This window comes from Mytilus californianus, unplaced genomic scaffold (assembly GCF_021869535.1).
Source record: "Mytilus californianus isolate M0D057914Y unplaced genomic scaffold, xbMytCali1.0.p SCAF_2, whole genome shotgun sequence".
Taxonomy (NCBI): domain Eukaryota; kingdom Metazoa; phylum Mollusca; class Bivalvia; order Mytilida; family Mytilidae; genus Mytilus; species Mytilus californianus.
The window spans coordinates 58,140,379-58,163,926 of NW_026262668.1; the positions used below are offsets into that span (position 1 = coordinate 58,140,379).

The following is a 23,548-nucleotide window of genomic DNA, read 5'->3' on the forward strand; positions in this document are numbered from 1 at the left end:
GTTTATAAATCCTGGCCGGATATTTTGCAAATCCTGGATTTACTATGTTTTTTGTTATAGTTGTATGTAAGTATCTAGTATCTTATCTCCCTTGCAAATCACCCTAAAAAATAAAAGATGAATGTGTCTAAGGACATGAATGCCCACACTCAAGCTTTGCAATTTTCCAAGTTAAAAATGGGTATAACTCCAGAACGGTAAATGACTCACAACCCATATTCGAACTCTCTCTGTATGTAGTGGTTCTTAACATTGTGTATGAATTTCATAAAATTTGGATGAGACAAACATAATAAGTTAGAGTGCGGAAACGAAAAAATTAGCATTTTTCCAAGTCAAAAAGGGGTATAACTCTAGAATGGTAGTGACTCACTGTCCAAATTCGAACTCTCTCTACTAGTTTTGGTTCTTAGCATTGTGTATAAGTTTAATAAAATTTGGATGAGGAAAACTTAAGTAAGAGTGCGGAAATGGAAATGGGACGGACAGAAGGACAGAAAGATGGATTGAAGGACAGTCAAGGGTAACACTTAATGCTCCTGTTGCCTATGGCGGGGGCATAAAAAGAAAAGATTAGCCTTGGAAAGTATAGAAAAACAAATACACTTGTAAGAAGTTTTACACATTTTGGTTAAATTAGTCCCTATAAAGTTGTGAATCAGAAGATTCCAATAATACACATACAAATGTAAGGCATGATAAATAGCTTGTCTTATATGTAAATCTGTGTAAAACATATTCTGTTTGCAGGTTAAACCCAATGTGTTGCCAACTACCAGTGGTTTATGGATAGGTGGAGAGGTTTGTTGTCCAACCAATAGATTCCAAGGAATGATCAAAGTAAGCTTATTTAAAGAAAAAAATAGGGATTTAAGAACAATTTTAATTGATTAACTATGTAAATTTATATCATATCTTTAAGTGCCCACTTTATTAATGCATCTACTATTGTAGTGTTCATCAAATTGTTGTTTTCAGTTTTACTTCTGAGCATTTAATTTTTTTATAAGAAAGAATGATGATTATACATATTATTTTTTTTGGTAAAGTGGAAAGTTACTGATCAAGTTTGTATATTATAATTAATTTACAAACTTTTAAAGGAGACATGACACGATTTTCAATTTGTGTTTCAAAATGTTTATTTATACTTAACTTTCCCCAAAAATACATTGATAGCAATATAAGTGTCAAATATTTGGTAAAATATGTATTTTAATTAAATTTTAATGCAACGATTTATCGACCTGTCAAATATGCATATTTCCATCACGGAAGTCACTCAGAACGAGGCTACTACATCAGTGGTTACATTCATATTGACATATGGTACAGCGCAAGTTTAGTTTAGATTATCATCCAACAAAACACATGACAGTGATGAACAATGATTATGTGTGATGCCGATGGATTAAACAATATAATTAAAAAGAATATTAACATGATATTTTCTGTTTTTCGAATGACACACAGACTTAGAAGGTGTAAAGATGGGACTTTTTAACAACCCAAAACTAAAATTCTTTCCGCCCACTTTCATAAGGAATCCAGAGTTTGGGTCTTGGGTGCCATGCCATGAGTTCATCATAAGTCATAGGTGTGTGACACAGGCGATTGAATTTCGCAATCTCAGGTCTCGTTTGAAGTTGTAAGCTACAGGTGTCACGCCACATGGGGGATTGATTAGACATAGTTATTATGCAATATTACTTCATAAGCTCTTTGTGTACATCCTGGATGTGGGTTTTGCCGAGTGCACGGTTGAGATTGGAATATATTATTGTTACAGTAATACAGGTACAACTACCTGATGTTTAATGAATACCTGTAGTACGACAATACAATACCCTTGCACCACCAATTAAATACCCTAACCAGTGTTTATAACTAATAGAAAACCTGTATATAGATCTTATTTTTATTGCTTTTAAGAATATGCAGATATAAAAAGGTTTATAACAGATCCATTTTTTTAATTGACTTCTTCTTAAGATGGAAAAGTAATATTCCTGTATGCTTGCAAGTCTATAACTTCATGAGAAATTGTTAGGCAAAAAGCATAAAAAGCAAACAAGGAAATGATACGAGAATGTGAATCATAAGATTTTAACATTCTTACATTGAACACCGAATATAATTATTGACAACTATCTAGTTGGTAAAGATTCAGATGATGAAAAACATTTCTTTTTAAAATGGAAACTTAATAATAAATGAAGAAATTGTCGTTTGAACCAATTATTTGGTATAACCGAAGGGCCTCCACAATGAGAAAACCACATACCGTATATATTCGGCTATAAAAGGTCTCAACATGAAAATGTGAAACAATTTTAACGAGAAAACTAACGATCTTATTTATAACAAAATAATTTCAGAAGAACAAAATATGACCGACATGAACCAACGACAACCATGATCTACATGCTCCTGATTTAACACAGGCACATTCAAAATGTGTCGGGGTAAATGTTTGTGAGCGCCTACACCCCCACCCCACCCCAAGTGTTACAGTGGTTTAACAGTAGTACATAAGAACTATAAAACCCAGTCTGACTCAAAAGATCGGTACAAAGTACAGAAACCACTAACGTAAAAACAATAGAGACAAAGCACAAATACTGTAAGCTAGATCAAAGCCAAGTACAACTAATACATAACTCATGTTCTCGAAGACTGAAGTATGTTACATGTAAGCATTTTCATGATCAGTCCGATTGAAAATATAACATTTTTTCAAATGACCCCTATTTAAAGAAATGTTTTGAAAAAGAACATTATGTGTTGTGAATATTTTCCTGGACTCAAGCATTTTGCTGGTAGCAATAAACAAATTCATTGCTAAATGATATTTGGAAGAGAGGGATGGAAATATGTGAATTTGAATTTACTTTGTGAAATTCCTTAAATTTGAAGTTAGATTTATAAGGGTCTGGATGGAATTGCGTACTCGATAAGTGTGGTATAACTATAATATTAATTATTTCAACATAAGATATTTTTTTCGTAAAAATGTTTATTATTATTATATTGATGTTTTGGGAGATGGCTTTCCTGGTATGGAACTTGCGCCCTCGTGAAAATGTATGGTTTTAAAAGTCGATAACATAACACATGACTAAATCACACTACAGCAGGTGCCTTCTTAACTTTCACCTGGTCAAGTATGCTATAGGTGTCGAAATTTAATTACTAAAACAACAGCCCCCAATAAATGTTTATATAAAAGGGGAGGGGGGGGGGAGTAATAAAATTGTTAATTGAATATCCTAATGCACAAATAGTTTGATCAAGGATTTGTCACTATACAAATCCTTGGTGTGATGTATGGTTTACAACCAAAAAAATATAAGCATAACTTTTGGTGATAATTTATACCTATTAAAAGTCTCTATATGTAACAAAAAAAACAAAAAACAAAAAAAAACATACCCTTTGCGAACACCTAATTTGACTTTTACTATCGTTTTTTTCTTTCTTTCTGCTTCTGGCGCACACATAATTTTAACCTTACCATAACAGAGAAAAAAAAAGAACAATTTGATCATCAATGATTAGAAATTTATATTTTAAATCATGATTAAAAGTAGATTTATTTAAATAAAGAAATGCAGAAAGCGGTTTATTAAATTTATGCATCAGACAAACCCATATGTATGGAAACAATCCTATCGGTTTTGTCTGAAAAAAATCGTCGTTATTGGACTCTTCGTGCATGAAGAATTAATATCTTTTTAGCTCACCTGGCCCGAAGGGCCAAGTGAGCTTTTCTCATCACTTGGCGTCCGGCGTCGTCGTCGTCCGTCGTCGTTAGCTTTTTACAAAAATCTTCTCCTCTGAAACCACTGGGCCAAATTTAACCAAACTTGGCCACAATCATCATTAGGGTATCTAGTTTAAAAATGTGTCCGATGACCCCGCCAACCAACCAAGATGGCCGCCATGGCTTAAAGTAGAACATAGGGGTAAAATGTAGATTTTGGCTTATATCTCTGAAACCAAAGCATTTAGAGTAAATCTGACAGGTTAAAACTGATTATCAGGTCAAGATCTATCTGCCCTGAAATTTTCAGACAAATCTGACAACCTGTTGTTGGGTTGCTGCCCCTGAATTGGTAATTTTAAGGAAATTTTGCAGTTTTTGGTTATTATCTTGAATATTATTATAGATAGAGATAAACTGTAAACAGCAATAATGTTCAGCAAAGTAAGATCTACAAATAAGTTGTCATGACCAAAATTGTCAGTCGACCCCTTTAGGAGTTATTGCCCTTAATAGTAAATTTTTAACAATTTTTTGTAATTTTTTGTAATCTTTTACAAAAATCTTCTTCTCTGAAACTACTAAGACAAATTTAACCATACTTGGCCATAATCATTATTAGGGTATCTAGTTTCAAAAATTTGTCCGATGACCCCGCCTTCCAACCATCATGGCCGACTTGGTTAAAAATAGAACATAGGGGTAAAATGCAGTTTTTGGTTTATATCTCTGAAACTAAAGCATTTAGAGCAAATCTGACAGGTGGCAAAAATTTTCATCAGATTTAGATTTATCTGCCCTGAAATTTTCCGACAAATCCGACAACCCGTTGTTGGGTTGCTGCCCCTGAGTTAGTAATTTTACAAAAATTTTGCAGTTTTTTGTTATTATCTTAGATATCATTATAATATCTAATATCTAATACTATTAATTATGATTTTAACCTTATTTTACATGATTTCCAAAGCATCAGTAAATACAGGTGAGCGACACAGACTCTTGAGAGCCTCTAGTTCTTGGTTATTTTCAACAAACAATAACTCAAATTGATTAGGTCAATTTGTCAGTAATAGGGAAATTAAGTGCTGTCAATACCGTTTATAGTGTATCGACATCGTAAAGTTTGAGACATTTTCCCAGCTTGTAACCACTGACATAAGCACGATCACGTGATTGATATCTAATTAAAAATCATTCATTATGACAAGCCCTGGATATATTTTCCTAAAAAATACCGATTGATCGGGTTTTGACCAGCAAAATTGTACAAAACATGTTTTAAAACTAAGAAATACAAGGGCTTTATTTCCCTCAAAGGTAGGTAACTCCTCTGTACCAAGAATCAGTTAAATCATCTTCAGACATAGCCAAAAATAAGTGTAGATAAATACTAAAAACAATTTTCATTATAATAAAAAAATACAAGGGCTATAATCCTATTAAAGGAGACTTGACACGATTTTTTTTTTTTTTCTTTTTTTATTTATTTTAAACTTATTTTTGGCTATGTCTGAAGAGTTACCTACCTTTGAGGGAAATAAAGCCCTTGTATTTTATGACAATTTTGTATGTTTATAACTCACATCTAGTTTAAAAGACAGAAATAAGCTATAAAACCTAGCAATGATTAATTTGTTAATAAATAATAATATACCAGAAGTATGGACCTCCATTCAAATAAATTGATTTTGTGTGATTACTTGTGATCATGCTGATCTGTACTTGTTTAATTTTCAAACTTTATTTGGTGTAAAAAAAAAAATCAGATTTCTATAGTTTTAGTAGATAATGGGTCTTTTTAAGTATAAGAATCAGCTAAATCATCTTCAGACATAGCCAAAAATAAGTGTAGATAAATACTAAAAACAATTTTCATTATAATAAAAAAATACAAGGGCTATAATCCTATTAAAGGAGACTTGACACGATTTTTTTTTTTCTTTTTTTCTTTATTTATTTTAAACTTATTTTTGGCTATGTCTGAAGATGATTTAGCTGATTCTTGGTACAGAGGAGTTACCTACCTTTGAGGGAAATAAAGCCCTAGTATTTTATGACAATTTTGTATAAATAAAAAAATAAAAAAAAAAAAAATCGTGTCAAGTCTCCTTTAATAGGATTATAGCCCTTGTATTTTTTTATTTTAATGAAAATTGTTTTTAGTATTTATCAACACTTATTTTTGGCTATGTCTGAAGATGATTTAGCTGATTCTTGGTACAGAGGAGTTACCTACCTTTGAGGGAAATAAAGCCCTTGTATTTTATGACAATTTTGTATAAATAAAAAAAGAAGAAAAAAAATTGTGTCAAGTCTCCTTTAATAGGATTATAGCCCTTGTATTTTTTTATTTTAATGAAAATTGTTTTTAGTATTTATCTACACTTATTTTTGGCTATGTCTGAAGATGATTTAGCTGATTCTTGGTACAGAGGAGTTACCTACCTTTGAGGGAAATAAAGCCCTTGTATTTTATGACAATTTTGTATGTTTATAACTCACATCTAGTTTAAAAGACAGAAATAAGCTATAAAACCTAGCAATGATTAATTTGTTAATAAATAATAATATATCAGAAGTATGGACCTCCATTCAAATAAATTGATTTTGTGTGATTACTTGTGATCATGCTGATCTGTACTTGTTTAATTTTCAAACTTTATTTGGTGTAAAAAAAAAATCAGATTTCTATAGTTTTAGTAGATAATGGGTCTTTTTAAGTATAGTTTTATAATTATTTTTATGTTCAGACAGTCAAAATATGGAAGCGACCATTACAAGTGTCAGAACTTGAGAAAAGTATGAATTATCAAGGAAATAAACTTGCAAAAGTAAGTATATTTACAAATACATAAGTTTAACATCTTCCTTCTGTGTGCTCTTATAGAAGTTCTTCTTTTGTTTCCTACACATGCAACATGCCTCTAAAGCATTTTATAGAATCAATACAACATTTTCTAACTTTACTCTTGTCATGTGACATGTTAGATAACAAAATCTTGGTATTAATAGGGAAAATGATAAGGTGGGTCCTTATAAATTGGGTAAATATGTATCAGTGAATTAGTAATAAATTTTGTTCAGTTTACAAATTGTTTCATTATAACAATAGATTTAACATTTTTTTTATAACAGGAGGAAGCATTGCATGGAGGCCTTGTAGGTCAGTGGGAACTAGGGGAGGTAATCCAACCACCATGTGCTGGAACAGATCATGGTGGTGAAGACTGGACATTAAAAGATGGACAGCAGATATCTGGTAATGGGAATGTTTTATACCAATCTGAAAAAATTCTCCATACTGAATGGGGTATATGGTGGTCATTATGTTTGTTTGTCCATAATGTCATTGTGCAAAATATTCCTGAGCATTTAGTTGATGCTTTGTCTATCTGCCATTCCATCTGGCCTTCCGCCATCAGCTTATCTGACTGTGTGTCAGAAACAAATGGTTTCTGGATGAAATCTGAAATTATTTGTTACTTAGTTAAAAACAAAACTTGAACTAGTACAAGATACAGGGAAGGGGAAGAAGCCTATTGATTTGGGGTCAATAGGTCAAAGTTCTAGGTTGCTGTCACTCAAAATATTTTCTTATGGGGGGAAAATTGGTTTTCTGATGATAATTTCAATTAATTTTGTTGGTTAATAATAAAACTTATTTAGATGGAAAATATAGGGAAGGGTAATAACCGGATTGATTCAATTTTATATTAACTGAATTATGTATTACCCAATAGAATTTTTTGATATATAGGCAAGGTATAATAAAATGTTATAATATATTGCTAAATTAAAGAGAATTTTACAGCAGGTAAATGGGTTGGATAATTAAATTGGAATTAAGTTCAGAAAAAATGCCACAAGAATTGATTTTTTTCCAGATTTTCTAGACATAACTGTAATATCCAGTGTATAAGGAAACTTTGTGATTTTACAGTTCACTAAAATTGAAATATTTTCTGAATCTTGTGTGTATATATTTTAGGAACTCATTGTAATATCAGTACCTTTACCATACCTAGAGGAGCTTCTGTAGTAATGATTCCATACAATGGTACAGCAGGAGGCAAACTAGAAATAGTGGCAGAGGTACATCAATGTTTATATCTTTATAAAGAAAACTTTATATTTCTTATGGGTGTCTTTTGCAATAAATATTGAGCATTTAACCTTTGTTAGAAGATTAGTATTTCATGAATGTTCAGAATAAAATCATATATTCTGGGTTTTTTTCCTTAAAGATCAATTTTAGTTTTCTTTTAAGTTTTAGTCTGAAAAATTCAGACAGCACTGTGAATTCATTTATTTTTTTTGGGTACTAATTTTTGTGGAGTGAGGAAAAATTTGTATTTTCATGGATATTAGATTTCAATGTTTTGCCAAAGTTTACATATAAGCCTATAGAAAATGTGTAGTTTGTTGAACATTTAAATTCATGATTTACCTTTACCCATGAAATCCACAAAAATTGATATCGTACGAATTATAATGAAGTTACAGTATCTGATATAAGAAGAGGTTAAAATAAAAAGTTTCAGACCAATTATGCATTTGAGATGTTGTCAAAGTGCAGAGTGAGAAATATTGAGTTATTTCGGAACTAGCTAGCTAGGGCAAAATTTTAAGAAGTGAAGTAATGTTCAGCAGTTAGCTGAGTTTGGTCGTATTAAAATGCTAGATTTAACAGTACATTGTGATTGACATTATAATTATGATTTAACAGGAAATTATATTTAACAGAGTATACAGATTGATGGAGTACTTAATGGTATAGGGGCTGGATATAGAGGTGGTAAAGTACCGTTAACAGGACAGTCTGGGGAACAGGGAGAGTCCTATCCTGGTAAGTTTATGGTTTAAGGACTGTATATAGGGAAGATAAGATACCAATTGCAAGGCTGAAATGATGAGATTCATGTTCTGTTCAGTTTGTGTTAGTAGGAATTAGTTAAAGGGATGACCACAACAGAAATTGCAGGGCTCAGTGGAGAAAATTCATATTCTGAAATTCAGAATAAAAGGAAACATAGGGTATGCTTGTGGTAAAGGAACTTAATATAAAGATAGTGTTGTGGGGAACAGGAAAAGCCCTTTTCTGGTTAGTTTGTGGTCTATGGACTGTAAAAAGAAATAATGATGATGCTAGATGGCTGTTTAATGTCTGGTGGCAAATTAAATGAATATTGAGGACGAGAACATGTCAGTGTGATATGAATTATAACCCTGCATTGTACTAGTCCTTCATGCTGATCCAGAATTTTAGTGTGCTAGTTCACAAGGTAACAGACTGCAGAAAGACATGCAATCTTAGTAGGACACATTATTCTGACACCAGGCCAACCAGTCTTTGCTCTTACTGCTAAATGCTGCCTTCTTAGCAGAGAAGCAGCAAATACCAATTTTCAAGTTTTTAGATTGACAGGGGTGGGGATTCAATCCACAACCTCCTGCACTCAATGAGAGCATGACACCCTTCGAAGTGGTTCTGTAAAAAGGCAGGTAACAAAAGCAGTGCTTGGTGGTTAAACATGGAAAGCCCTATTTTGATAATTTTGTGGTCAAAGAAACTGGATATCCAGATAATTGCTGACAGAATTTGTTAAAATAAAGCTTTTTGTCATAGTTTGTGTTTTATATATATTTGACAAATCTTCAGTTTTAGTTTGATGGTAAGATAGAACAATAGAAAACAAAAAAAAATCTCAAGACTCATTATTTTTTTTGTACAAGCATACCAGTCTGTGCTGAAGATATATGCAGTTTATAGTGTTATATTCTCAAACCTTAATTTTTATTTGCAGGAGTTGGTCAGAGGAAAGTGTCAGATAATCGTGGTGGGGGAGGGGGAGGAGTGGGTGGAAATTCTAGAGCTGATCAGACAGGAGAACCAGGAGCTGGTGGTGGATATGGTACTGTAGGGTAAGTTTGTTGAGGGGATAATCATGGTAGTGAAGGGGGAGGAGTGGGTGGTAACTCTAGAGCTGATCAGACAGGAGAACCAGGAGCTGGTGGTGGATATGGTTCTGTAGGGTAAATTTGTTGAGGGGATTATCGTGGTAGTGAAGGGGGAGGAGTGGGTGGAAATTCTAGATCTGATCAGGCAGGAGAACCAGGAGCTGGTGGTGGATATGGTACTGTAGGGTAAGTTTGTTGAGAGGTTTTTCATACAACATCTGATAGGACAGGTTTTGTAAATCATATGACAGTGACAGGAAAGGAGTTGGTTCACCTACTCATAATTTTGGTCCTGAAAATACCTATAAAACTTCTGTGTTCACACCTCTAAAAGAAACCTACTCAACATATCTATCAAATTTTGACCGAGATTTTGTGGTTCACTGAACATGAAAAGTGAGCGGGGCATGGTGTTTTAGATTTTTAGCGCTGTATAATTAAGGAGCTGGTTGGGGTGTGACACAGTAGGATAACTTTGATGATGAGGTTTGCATATTAATGTGATAGGGCAGAAGTTTGATGAAGACAGAGTTATTATAATTGGTATGTTGCATTGGTGTTTAGGTTTCTTTTAGAGGTTTGAAAACAAAATATGATGTAAGAGGCTGATTAGAGTGAAATTTGTGTATTAAGACGGAAATGAAGTTTCAACACTGGATTAGATTAATAGTTGCTGTATTTATGCCCTACCTACGATAGGTACTGTCTTTGTGTCTGGTAGACTGTCCTGTCCCTCTTTTATCATGTTAGAGTTTGGGTTAAAAGTAGTTTATGGTCACATCAACTTGAAACTTAGTACACATGTTCATCATGAATTGAAGTATTTAGAATTTTAGCCAAATTTGTGTTTTGACCCAGACTTTGTGGTTCACAGAATATGAAATGTGAGCATGGCATGGTGTCCTATGAACACATATTCTTATTTGAAAGATATTTTTTATGTGTGCCTTATTTACCAATTTATGTAATTACACACATCGTGTACTTTATAGTAATACATGCATTAGGTTTATGGAAGATTTTTTTCTTAATCAATTTATGATGTAACCTAAATTTAGTGTGCAAATGATAAAATTCTTAGTTGCATTGTCAAGATCAAGATCACTCAGTCAGAAAGTATAAGGTATATTAGGCCACATTCAAAAGATTTCTAGATTCTCATCCAAAAAGGCCCTGATATTTAGCCCCCACCGCAATATTTTTATGGCCCGACAACTTTGTTGTCAGGGCCATATAGTTTTACCCTTACCCGTCATACAGTCATTCTGCAATGAACAGTTATAAGGAATTTTTTCTAAACACCTTCACATATTGATATGATTTTAAGTATGTGAGTCTACTATGATGAGTTACAGATTGAGTTTACGTTTGGTTCCGCTCCGCTGATTTTAGTAAATGTTAGTATTGGTGCTATATATGTAAGTATCACATACAGTTTGCTAGAGCTGTGTAATTACTTTTTGACTATGAAATTTACAACAGTGCACTAGTTGATGTTGAAAAAATAACACTTAACTGCTAGAATAACAGTAACCATGGTGTCGTGTGACCCTGAATTGAATAGCCTTCATGTTGTTTTCTATCCTAACTATATATCTTTGTATTAATTAGAAAATCTCCTGTAAAAATAAGAGGAGACAGAGCAGGTTTTGGTCAGCCAGGAAAGATGTATGGAGATGGATCTCTGAAACAGATGTTCTTAGGTTCAGGAGGAGGTAGTGGGGGTAGTGCCAAGGATGAAACTAAAAATCCTGCAGGTAACTTTATGTACGGTTTTATCATATATTTAAGATTGCATACATGCTTAAATTATTCACATCTTTGAGACTTGGGGCGATTTAGAGCTTGATAAATTGTTTTGAATCATGTCTGTTAAGACCTGATGTTGGTCTTTAGATGTCTTTCGGGTTATTGTTATATATTTATATCAATTTTCCGTATTTACAAGATAAATTGTCAACTATTTTTTCAAATGAATAAAAATTCATATGATATGGGTTGTTTTCATACAAAATGAAAGCATATGACAGAATCAAATAATTCGTCTTTCATCCAATGAAAGATCAATATTTGAATGAAATGAACACCAACTGTAAATATATCATTTTGATTGTGCAAATAATATACTGTTATAGTACTTTTATTTGTGGGTATCAATTTTCATGGTTTGAGAAAAAGTTACATGTTCGTAGGTTCTTAATCATGTGAATTTTTTGTTTTCTGAAAAAAATTGAGTAAAGAATTTTAAGCCATCAGAAACGAAGATTCTTGAAAATAATTAATCATAAGTTGTTGAAAATGATTTGTGGGACGTTTCAAAATAAGGTGCTCATTCACTTACTGATTCTTCTTTCATTACTGACAACATTCATCAAATTGTTAATAAAATAATTGCTTTCAGAAATAAGCTGATTCATGTATCCTTACAAATTGTCTCGACTGAAGGAAATTGCAAAGTTTTCATTTGTATTCTTGCACACATGTAATCAGAAGTGATGACACTAATTAACCTGAGGTCGAATGATCAACAGATTAACAACCATTAAAAGGTGTTAGATGGGCCTTAAACATGTCACTTAAAGAAAACAGCCACATAAAAATACTATGTGAATTGTAGAATTTATTCTTTTTAAATAAAAAAGCAAGCCCAATATCAAAATTCTTATTTTTCGTATGAGAATTATGAGGAGATAAAATGAACAGATCGTCATCGCATATCATCACCAGAAGTCTGACTTTAATTGATCAAAACTATTCTTTCAAGAGAGTTAAAATGTTAAAAGTCGTACAGTTAAGGTTTTTAAATGATTAAATGGGTAAAATCCTGTTGTATATATAGTTCATAGTGCGTTTGCTGATATTCGATGTATTCTCTAGATGATATGCCCGTATCCATGTAGTCAAACCTACATTAGGATCTTTCCATATCTTTATTTGAACAACAGTTGTAATATTTCGTTGGACACATAAATTCATGGATAAAGCTTTCCACGAAAACCATGAAAATTGGTACACCACAAAAAAAAAACTTTCACTGAGTATATAAAATTTTCATAATTTTATAAATTTAGGTGAAGGCATGAGGTTTGCTTTAATATCATTTTATATTTCCATGTAATAATGGTTAGTTTTAACTTGTGATGGTCTTCAGAAGCTCAAGATAGTTACATTACTATGTTTTTGAAATTTACAGGTGGTCGAGGTGGTAATGGAGGAGGTTCCATCAGTCTGAAGGCTCTAAGGTCTGTAGTGGTCACAGGACTGATCACTGTCAGTGGAGAAGATGGACAGGGAGACAATACACCCACAGGAGGACAGTATGTTCTATCATAGTACACATTTTTTTGCCACCAAATAATTTATGACTTGTAGATTTCTGAATGGATAAGCATTTTGTTGAGAATGTTTTAGTGTTTGAAGGCAACAATTGGTTCAAATCTATACCATTAAGCCTAATTGTTTGATAATTTCAAACACAAACAAGGGGATTGCAGGGTGGCTTCCAAAACGGTCATATTGTCAAAAATACATATATAAAATTAATATGATTTGAAGAAAAATTTGAAAAGGTAGTGATGAAGGTTTTAAGAACCGTCAGAACCACATTGTTTGAACTACAGTACATTCCGGTTATTTGCATAGCCTATTTGTCAGACAAAATTATGCAATAAAGCGGAGTATGCTTATATCCGAAATGCCAAATTACGGAGTCAAATAACATCGATAGAACAGATCAGTAAAGGAAATCCCTGAAGAAAGATGAACGTCTATATTCCAATACACCTTATCGCTATTCCCGCTTGACCCGAGAATCTGTCCCGCTCGAACTTTTGACGTCACACAACAATCACTTTTTCATTGTGGCGTCAGATATTTTCTATTATGACGTCAAAATTTTACGGGAACTTGTGTGATGTCCAGTAATGGCGGACAAATAGCGATAAGGTGTATTACAACATATTGAATGTTGATTTATTCTAATAAAAGTTATATGTCTAGTGTCATACATGTTATTTTATTTTGTATTATTTCAATAAAGATTATAAACACATTTTGTTTTAGTTTATTTGCGTACCGACGTTCCCTTTACCAGTTTACCTGGGATACGAAAATAAATTCGTTCTAAAAATAGATTAGTTTCTATGACCCGTATGTACAATGTACATTGTTACGCTTTGATTAAAATAAACTGTTTAACAAAATTACACAGTTTATAATCATTTTAACAATAGATGTGTACTAAACTGCCTTTGATATACAATATTTACAGTTTGCAGAGTGAAGTAACACTGTTTATTTAACTTCGTTAGTTTCGTATATGCAAAGCAGTAATGGGGCCCTGTACGGGTTATTTGCTGGACACGAGTATTGAAAGTGAGAAAATATAATAATTAGAAGTAAATGCTCTTTTCAAAATATATCAAAATTAAATGATTGATGTATAAAATTCTTTAACCATATATAAATGCCCTGTAATATTTAACATAAATGCAGATCACCCCAAGCCCAATTACGAGAGTTCACATTGGATAATGATCGATAATTAGCAGGCATTATTGTTTTTGAATTTCACCCCAACTGTAATCTATGGACCATGTCTGAAAAATCCAATCAATTATTTACACCTTTTTAGATAGAATGGTCAGTGTTTTTACAACAATTACCTGTTTGACATTTTTATGACCTCGAGGCTTAAAATAGAACATGGGAAACTTTACCTGTGTAGATATCGAGGTTTATTTTTAAATCAAATTCAATCATATAAACACGAAAGAAACTGTTTGAAAAATTTATTTGAATAACACAAAAGTAAATATAAAATACGAATGAAAATAATGATGCATTCAAGAAAAATATACTCACCAACTTGCCGTTTTCGGTCAAAAATTTCGACAGATTTAACCAAGCATATCTAGATGGCGATAATTTTCTATGCAATAAACCGAAAGGCCACTTGTAGAGCTATGCATATAACCGGACAATTTAACATTAGATGAATGGGAAATGGTTTTGTGCAGGAGAAAACTATGCAATTAACCGAATTATGCTATTAAGCGGTATGCAATTAAGTGGAGTCGACTGTACTACATATGTGCCCAGGTGTTAGATTTAATTATGCATCCGAATTCTTCAAAAATGCTAAAATTATCATTGATACCTTTATCTAAAGTTCACTTCGAATATTTTCTTGAAGAAATAATGTGGAAAGAGCTCCTTCACCTCAATCTTGCATCGTAAATGACACAGATTTTAGGTATCGTCTCTGGTCAGTGTTTTACCATTGTCAAGTCAACGTCCGGTATTAAGAAAATATGCTTTTTAAAAATGAAAGAAAAGTTTTTGACAATGTAATTTTGCACAAATAAAGATTCTAAGGCAGATATTAGTACTCATATGATGCTCAATTCGAATGGTGCACTGTCAATTTAACAGTTTACCTCAGAACATCGAATTTATATCAAAAGTCAAGTTTAATATCTTTTTATTTTAATCATTGTTTATATGATGCCCAACTGATTACCATGATACACCTTATCGCTATTTGTCCGCCATTACTGGACATCACAAAAGTTCCCGTAAAATTTTGACGTCATAATAGAAAATATCTGACGCCACAATGGATTAGTGATTTTTGTATGACGTCAAAAGTTCAAGCGGGACAGATTATCGGGTCAAGCGGGAATAGCGATAAGGTGTATTGTCTTTTGTTACTAAGTCTTACGGGATTAAAATCAGGATAAGACAAAAAATATCTGGCTGGCTCAAATATTTTTTGGAAGCCCTGGATTGCAGTTTAATTCATTTTTGTGCAGAGAGAATATTTGGTGATGTAGGCTTATGCTAGTTTTCATTTAATGATGATTTCACTGTGGTTATGATATTCATATTTTTAACATTTTAATAGAAAAGAGAAGTACTCAGTAAATGCTTTTATATGTAAAAGATAGTACTTTTTAGGTAGATATCTTCATATTTTTATATTTTTCCAATTTGGTATTTCTATGAAAGACAAGAGACATAAAGAAGGAATTGTTTTTGGTAAACATTACAATAGAATTTTTATTATAGAAAATACATGGTACAAAACAATTTAAGTAACTAAGGTTTCGAAACAAGGAACTGCAGTTTTGATGTGTGAATGACTGTAAAATAATTTTTTGAGTCAGTGATGTTTTTAAGCTTCTACAGTTCAGCTGCTTAAGAAACAAATTAGATACTGTTTTCTACTTTGATTTATATACTTACACATTATGATGTTAAAAAAATCCTTTTTCATTGAACAGATGTTCTGGATGTCCCGATGCATGTAGTGTAAAGAATTTGTTTGGTTGCCATGGAGACAATAGAACAGCATGCTGGGATATGTCAGGACCAGGAGGTGGGGGTAGTGGAGGGAGCATTTATCTGGCTGGAAAAGTTGTCAATGTTGGTAATGTTGTAGACTGTATTCCACCTTGATTATTTCTTTATTTTGTATATTTTCCAAAATTTTTATTGAGGATGGATGGAACTATTATTAAAACAATAACGTACCCTTAAGGTAACAATTAGAATATAAAATAGTTAAGAGTAAATTGTCTTAAAGGCAGTTATATGGGCCCTGGAAAATATTGATCTTGAAGTTTGAAGTTTGATATTTGTTAAGGTCATAAAGTTTAAATGGAATATTGGAGCAATTATATATGGCCCTAAAATTAAAAATGCTGTAAAAATGTCATTCATGATAGTTTGATTATGACTTTTATAAACAGTCCAAATAATTTAAACTTGAAAGAATATAACTAGGGAGGCTGACCAAAAAGTTGTCTAATTGTATATTATTTTCAATTTCAGGTCAGAAGTTGTTATGGACCATGGGTGGAAGAGGTGGCTTTGGTACACTACAAGGATGTGGAGGGGATGGTGGTTTAGGAAGGATTCGTGTGGATGCTGCCATATTTAAAGGATCAGTCACCAACTTACAAGGTGTTTTCACACAGTCTACACTACAAAATGAATATGTTGCAAGTATATCATTGTTATTTAAAATTCTTTACTTTACAAACGACACATAAACTGAAAAACCCTGTTTCAGCTAAATACCCGAAAGTGTTGATATGTCTAATGTTATCAGATATACTGTGCATGCAAGTTGTACTGTGAAGCACTTGATAGCAGACTTTGGAATGAAAGTTGGCTCTGGGATAACCAGTGTATATTGAAAACTTTATTGAAATTTTACATATGGTTCATTCTTCACTACATATGCATAGTTCAAATGGAGGCTTCCATGTTTGTTTCTTCAAATTATTCCGACATATTATAACAGAAGATATATTTGTTCATACCTGATGATGCTTTGTATTTCTGACTGAAGAGAGAGCATCAAAGTGAAGAAAACCAAAATAACACAAAAATATTTCATCATCCAATACTTGACTATTTTAACCTAGGGTCTTGTCAATAAATAAATAAAAGACATGGCTCACTACCCTGCATTCCTAAATGTCATTAGAGGTTAGAAGATGGGAAAGATCTAAGTTAATCATGTTTATTTTTAACAGGATCACAGCCAAGCAGGACAAAATTTAATAGATTACACTCATACTAACTATGGCAATGAGGTATATAGAGGGTGTTTTAATGACCCTGATATTGGTTATCGTACTTTAGCCTACACCGTACCTCTCACAGATAATGATAGGAACCATATGACACCAGATTATTGTATGAAAGTCTGCAGGTATTGTACCTCATTATTACAGCATTGAAAATTTACACTTTTAAGTAAACTTGCAGCAGGTCAACTTAGACAACTATGTAAAGAAATCATACTGGGAATATATTAATCTTGCCACATTCACCAAAAACAATTCTTGTCTTTCTTTACATGATGTTCAAATAAAAGGGAAAAGTAGCAAAGATTTGATCATCTACTGTATAATCAGAAATTATTGTAAGATTTTTATTATTGTGAATAATGCCACTGGGTGAGTATCACAATTATAAAAACTCACATTCTGATATCAGATACAAATCTGTATGCAGATTTTCCTGAAATTGCAATAATTAATCTCACATTTTTGACCATTCTTCAAAAATCACAACAAAAAATTCATGCAATAATTTCTGAATTTACAGTATTTTCCTATTTTAGGCACATAACACATGATTATGACATAATTTTTATTGGTCAACTGAAGGTCATCATTTACATTGTACTTAAATATGTCAATGGTCTGTTTTGAGTAATGCTAGAATTATTATGATGTTACAGAGATAAAGGATACCAGTTTTCAGGAACAGAGTATGCATATGAATGTTATTGTGACAACCATTTGAGGATGGACAGGAAGATGCCTGAAGGGTTGGTATATTGAAGCTTATTTTGTTTGAAGGGTTAGAAAAATGTATTGTTTCAGTCGCTTAAAGAACTCAAAATTAAGTGCTCATGTACTATGTTTGATTGTATATAAGATAACCTGACTTTAAATAAAGATTATTAACTTGATTTAAACAAGCAATCTGTAAAGCATACTATGATAGTGTGACTTGAATATTTACCATTTATAAAGATAAGAGAGTGTGGTATGATTGCCAATGGGACAACTTTCTACCAGAGACCAAATGATAAAATTGACTGATTCAGTATAACTGACAACCAATTTTATAAGTAAGATTTTTTTTTCAAAACACAGACCAGTTAAAAAAGTAGTAATCATCACTGTATAAAAATAAGGAGATCTGGTATGATTGCAGCTGAGACAACCAGAGTTCAAAAGACATGGATAAAAGCAATTATATGTCACAGTACAGCTTTCAACAATGTAAAAAACTGATACCTTTCCTTCAGCTATAAAAGGCCCTAAAAAATGAAAAATGTGAAACATTTCAAATTAGAAAACTAATTTATAACAATATAATTTACAAAAAAACAAATATAGCAGACCCGAACCAACGTCAAGCACTGAATTACAGTGCTTTCAAATTTTACATATATTATTTTGGTCAAATGAATTTGCAATTGTCATTGAATGGCCTTTAACAATAAAAATACACCCTAATTTAATAGCCTAAATTCGCTTGATGTTTTAAAATGAATTCATCACAAATGATAACGAAAATTTCTAGATAAAAGCCTCAAATGCTTGTCTCACTTTTTTTCACTATGAATTGATATCTTATAATTTGTTTTTCAATTGCTGACATATAATTATAAATATTGTAGAGATTGTCATACTCCATGCAGAGGTGACAGAAATACGTTTTGTGGAGGTACCAATAGGATATCTGTATTTGGTCCCCCACCAGGTACCCCTGCATTTGCACACAGAGGTGTTATACAGAAATGTCAACCATGGTGTCTCACAGCAGATGTTGAAACTACTAATGTAAGTTTCAACTAGACAAAATTCAATACATATCAATTTATCACATGTGAGTTTGAAAGGATTGGAGCATTGTATGCAATAAAAAAGCATCTATGTAGAAAAAATTCAAGGCAAAACAAATTTCAGAGTGTCATGCCTCCCAAAGTTATTGGACAAGCTGTATGTTTGTCTATTTTGAAAAGTTAATTTCTTCAAAACACTAGGTGGGAAAATCGGAAGAACTAGAAATCAAAATGTTAAAAGTTTAAAGGACTTTTATGTATTGGTTTGTGGTTCAGCAACCCAGTTTACACATGAATATCCTTTAGTTAGAATGTGTTTAATCTTTATAATTCTCAACCCAAACATTTGTTATATTTTTATGCCCCCGCCACCAGGACCAGGAGACATTAAGTGTTACCCTTGACCGTTCATCTTTCAATCCATCCGTCTTTCCGTTTGTCCTTTAATCTGTCCTTCCATCCGCCCCAAAAGTATTTTCACATATTATAAGCAAGCTTGAGCGTGGCATTCGTAACCTCAGACACATTCTTCTTTTATTCTTTCAATTTGAACTATCTTGGAACCCTAGGATTTTATTCATATGGGTTGAGCATGACTATATCACAATGAAATCGACAAATTGTTTAAATAGGTTAGGAAAAGTAGTTGTGGCACCATGGTCTATTGAATTATAAAGAAAGGAAAAATATTACAACATCAATCAGTTTCAAGTATTTGTAGATGTGCAAATCATTTAAGAATTTTCTTGTTTCATTAAAAAATGAAAACAACACATTATAAATTTCATGCAACCAAAGCGCTTTTCTGGATTTACCTTCATCAGGAACGCTCAAAGCCAAATATTTGAAAACCAAGGATGTATAAGAACCGAAACAGTTGGAGAGCTACAAAAACTAGCCAAATCATTCCAAGGTAAACTTTGCCTAAGGGAGTTGAAACATTTAATATTTTATATTTTATTTTAGCCAAAGTGGGGCCAGTGTTCCATGAAAACCCAGGAAGTAACATCATGGCAGATAGTTTGCCAGTGTCCTATAGGCTTTCAAGGATTCTTTTGTAACCAAGTAAGTCTCAGTGTCCCAGTATATGAAATTTTATATTTACAAACATTTTTAAATTCTTGTTGACAGGTGTGATTTAATTAAAAAAAATTATTCTAAGAAGAGTATGGGATAGATGTACATTATACAAAATTCTATTAAACAATTATAGAGCAGCTACTGGTCAAAGGATGTGAATGTTGGTAGAGCTACAGGTCCTTTCCAGATTTGTACTATTTATATTTATATGTCCTTCTTTATAATCAGATTTTTTTTAGTCTTCGTGTTTGCCAACTAAAAAAGGGGTGTGCATGATGGAGAATGTCTGATTCACTTTTAAACAAGGAATTATTATACCCCAGCTTTAAAAAAGTGGGGGTATACTGTTTTACCTCTGTCCGTCAGTCCATCCGTCAGTCCATCCATCCATCCTTCCTTCCGTCCCATGAGTATTTTTCGTCGCATTTTTCTCAGGAACTACAATACAAGGATTTCTGAAATTTGGTTTCAGGGTTTATATAAGTTAGCTATACCTTGTGATGCTTTTTCAGATTCATCACTCAACAACTTCCTGTCTACGGAACACTTGTATCATTTTACACATGATAGCCAAGTTGAAAACTTTCGTCACATTTTTCTCAGGAACTACAATATAAGGATTTCTGAAATTTGGTTTCAGGGTTTATATAAGTCGGCTTTACCGTGTGATGCGTTTTCAGATTCATCATTCAACAACTTCCTGTTTACCGAAATATTTGGGCGGGGGTATCATCAGTGAGCAGTAGCTCACACTTTCACTTGTTTGAATCTGGAACAATTTTGATCTCTGAAAAATTGATAAGAAATGTAGGATGAAAACTAACCCAATTTAGGAGGATAAGCCATGCATGCATGGCTAAGAAGGGTTAGTTAGCTCATACTGAAATATCAGTGAAAGTAAAAATAACCTTAGCCATGCATGCATGGCTAATCCTCTTTAGTTAGGTTAGTTTTCATCATACATTTCTTATCAATTTTCCAGAATTCAAAATTATTCCAGATTCAAACAATTCCTTGTTTTTAAATTTTATGAAATTTTCTTATTAAATCACATGTAAATTTAGATTTTATAGCAATATTCTTTAATTCTATTTTTATTTCAGCCATGTAAACAAGGAACCTGGGGTAAGAACTGTGCCAATAACTGTACATGTAACAATAACAACACACAGTTTTGTGACCCAGTCATAGGTCAGTGTAAATGTTCACCAGGTTACCGTGATGACCAGTGTAATACACCCTGCCCCAAAGGGTATTACGGAGTTAACTGTGCTGGTAAGACACCATTTCAATTGATGTATTCAACATCATCTGAATGTTTTATATGGGAAATGAATTAATATTTTATATTTTATAATCATAATTGTCCAGTAAAAAATAGTACAACAAAATAAACAAAAGAAAGCATAAACATTTCTCAAGAGTTTTAAGTCAGCAAGTTGATAATCACAAAATACACTATGTGTGTGAATGGTTTGATAGAGAGGTATGCTTTTCATACTGTAAAATTTGACTTAAGCACATTGGAGAAAATGTTTATACAATATAAGCAGTAGATCTACTATATTTGGTATATGGAATGATTGTAAGGTGTACATGTCCAACTGGTAGGTGTCATCTGACCTTGACATCATTTTCATGGTTCAGTGTTCAAAGTTAAGTTTTTGAGTTTTTGGTCTTTTTTTCTAATACTATATGCAATAGGTCAACTATAAATGGTGTATGGAAATATTTTATGATGTACATGTCAGTCTCACAGGTTTTATTTGACCTTGACCTCATTTTCACAGTTCATTTCTCAGTGTTAAGTTTTTGTGTTTTGGTCTGTTTTTCTTCAACTATAAGCAATAGATCAACTATATTTGATGTATGGAAGGATTGTAAGGTGTATATGTCTGTCTGGCAGGTATCATCTGACCTTGACCTCATTTTCATGGTTCATTGGTCAATGTTAAGTTTTCATGGTTAATTTTGTTTCTTAGATACTATAAGCAAACGGTCATATATGCCAGTCATGTCCTAAGATGAAACTATTTGTCCTAAACGAGAAATTGGGATTTAGGACATATTTTATTTTTTTAAAGAAGTAATTTCGGTCATTTCATTGACTCATATGTTTGAAATCGGATTTCTTAATCGCCATTTTGCACTGTCTTGTGTAAGTTGTGATCACTTGTTTTTGTTTATAATCCCTTTCCTGTAATAAAACTGCCACTCCAGTAGTTTGATAATCCTGAGGGCCCTCCTAATATCTATATCAATGCCTCCGGGAAACATTGGCTAATGATCGCTAATCACTTTTTACCTGTGGTTTTAATATTCACACCTGACAGTGATCACAAGCTCAGAATAATATCTTAACAAAAATTGAAATTCCCTGACAAGTGTATTCATTATTTAATTACTTTTCAGCAAAGACAATCATCAAATCTGATTTAAAAATTAAACCTAAATTTACGGAGAAAAAAGTATTTTTTTCATGTGCTTTATTTACTATATAATACGCATGCGTGAAATTGTCTTCAGCAAATTTAATATTTAATCGTAAAATGCAAATTGATTTAATGCTAAATTAAACGAGTGCAACTATTGTCTGTTATATTCAAACACTTTTAAAGGTAATAAAATAAAAAAGCCGGTGATTTCCTGTCAATTTGATAAACAAAACAAATCCCGGAAATGAACCCGGAATTATTCATACTTTAACTTTATCGCAAACTTCCGGTGTTAACTTTTGTCAAATCGAAAGAAACGTAAGCAATGTCTGAGAGATTTACCATTTTGAGTCATTAAAATCATTTCAATTTTAAACTATTGCCTTCCCTTAACTGTTCTTCATGGTAATGGTAAGACATTTATTTAGTAAATGCGATGAAACAGCAATACAAGTTCGTTGATGCTATGAATCTAGTTAAGTTGACATCGACAATTTGGAAAGGGGCACCAACTTTTCAATCATCTCAAAATGACCGAAATTGTGTGGAAAAATTTCCGGATCCTTGAATAGGTCAACTATATTTAATGCCTAAATTGATTGTAAGGTGTACATGTCAGTCTGGCATGGTTTATCTGACCTTGACCTTATTTTCATGGTTCATTGGTCAATGTTAAGTTTTCTTGTTTAAGACTGTTTCTTAGAAACAATAAGCAATAGGTCAACTACGTTTGGTTTATTGAATGATTGTAAGGTGTACATGTATTTCTTGTTTGGTTTATCTGACCTTGACCTCATTTTCTTGGATCATTTTAAGTTTGTGTGTTACTTGTAGTAAAGCTTAGTACTTAGGACTATCAACATAAAATCAATGGTTAGTAAAGAAAGCGAGACATTTCAGCGTGTGCACTCTTGTTAAATCTCTTGTGAAATTTTTTTT

The 23,548-nt window shown here is 32.4% G+C and overlaps 1 protein-coding gene across 1 annotated transcript in view; it reads left to right on the plus strand.

The window, feature by feature from the left end:
• The window catches only part of LOC127729003 (uncharacterized), an 84,141-nt gene that overhangs the window by 25,401 nt on the left and 35,192 nt on the right, over nucleotides 1-23,548 (plus strand). The window contains exons 15-29 of the mRNA XM_052236578.1: nucleotides 751-840; nucleotides 6,514-6,594; nucleotides 6,899-7,022; nucleotides 7,752-7,855; nucleotides 8,507-8,609; nucleotides 9,568-9,685; nucleotides 11,333-11,478; nucleotides 12,915-13,038; nucleotides 16,006-16,151; nucleotides 16,556-16,725; nucleotides 17,266-17,444; nucleotides 17,979-18,068; nucleotides 18,930-19,092; nucleotides 20,061-20,159; nucleotides 21,278-21,449. Coding sequence (XP_052092538.1) covers nucleotides 751-840; nucleotides 6,514-6,594; nucleotides 6,899-7,022; nucleotides 7,752-7,855; nucleotides 8,507-8,609; nucleotides 9,568-9,685; nucleotides 11,333-11,478; nucleotides 12,915-13,038; nucleotides 16,006-16,151; nucleotides 16,556-16,725; nucleotides 17,266-17,444; nucleotides 17,979-18,068; nucleotides 18,930-19,092; nucleotides 20,061-20,159; nucleotides 21,278-21,449 — 1,909 coding nt within the window. The remainder of the gene's footprint in view (nucleotides 1-750; nucleotides 841-6,513; nucleotides 6,595-6,898; nucleotides 7,023-7,751; nucleotides 7,856-8,506; nucleotides 8,610-9,567; nucleotides 9,686-11,332; nucleotides 11,479-12,914; nucleotides 13,039-16,005; nucleotides 16,152-16,555; nucleotides 16,726-17,265; nucleotides 17,445-17,978; nucleotides 18,069-18,929; nucleotides 19,093-20,060; nucleotides 20,160-21,277; nucleotides 21,450-23,548) is intronic.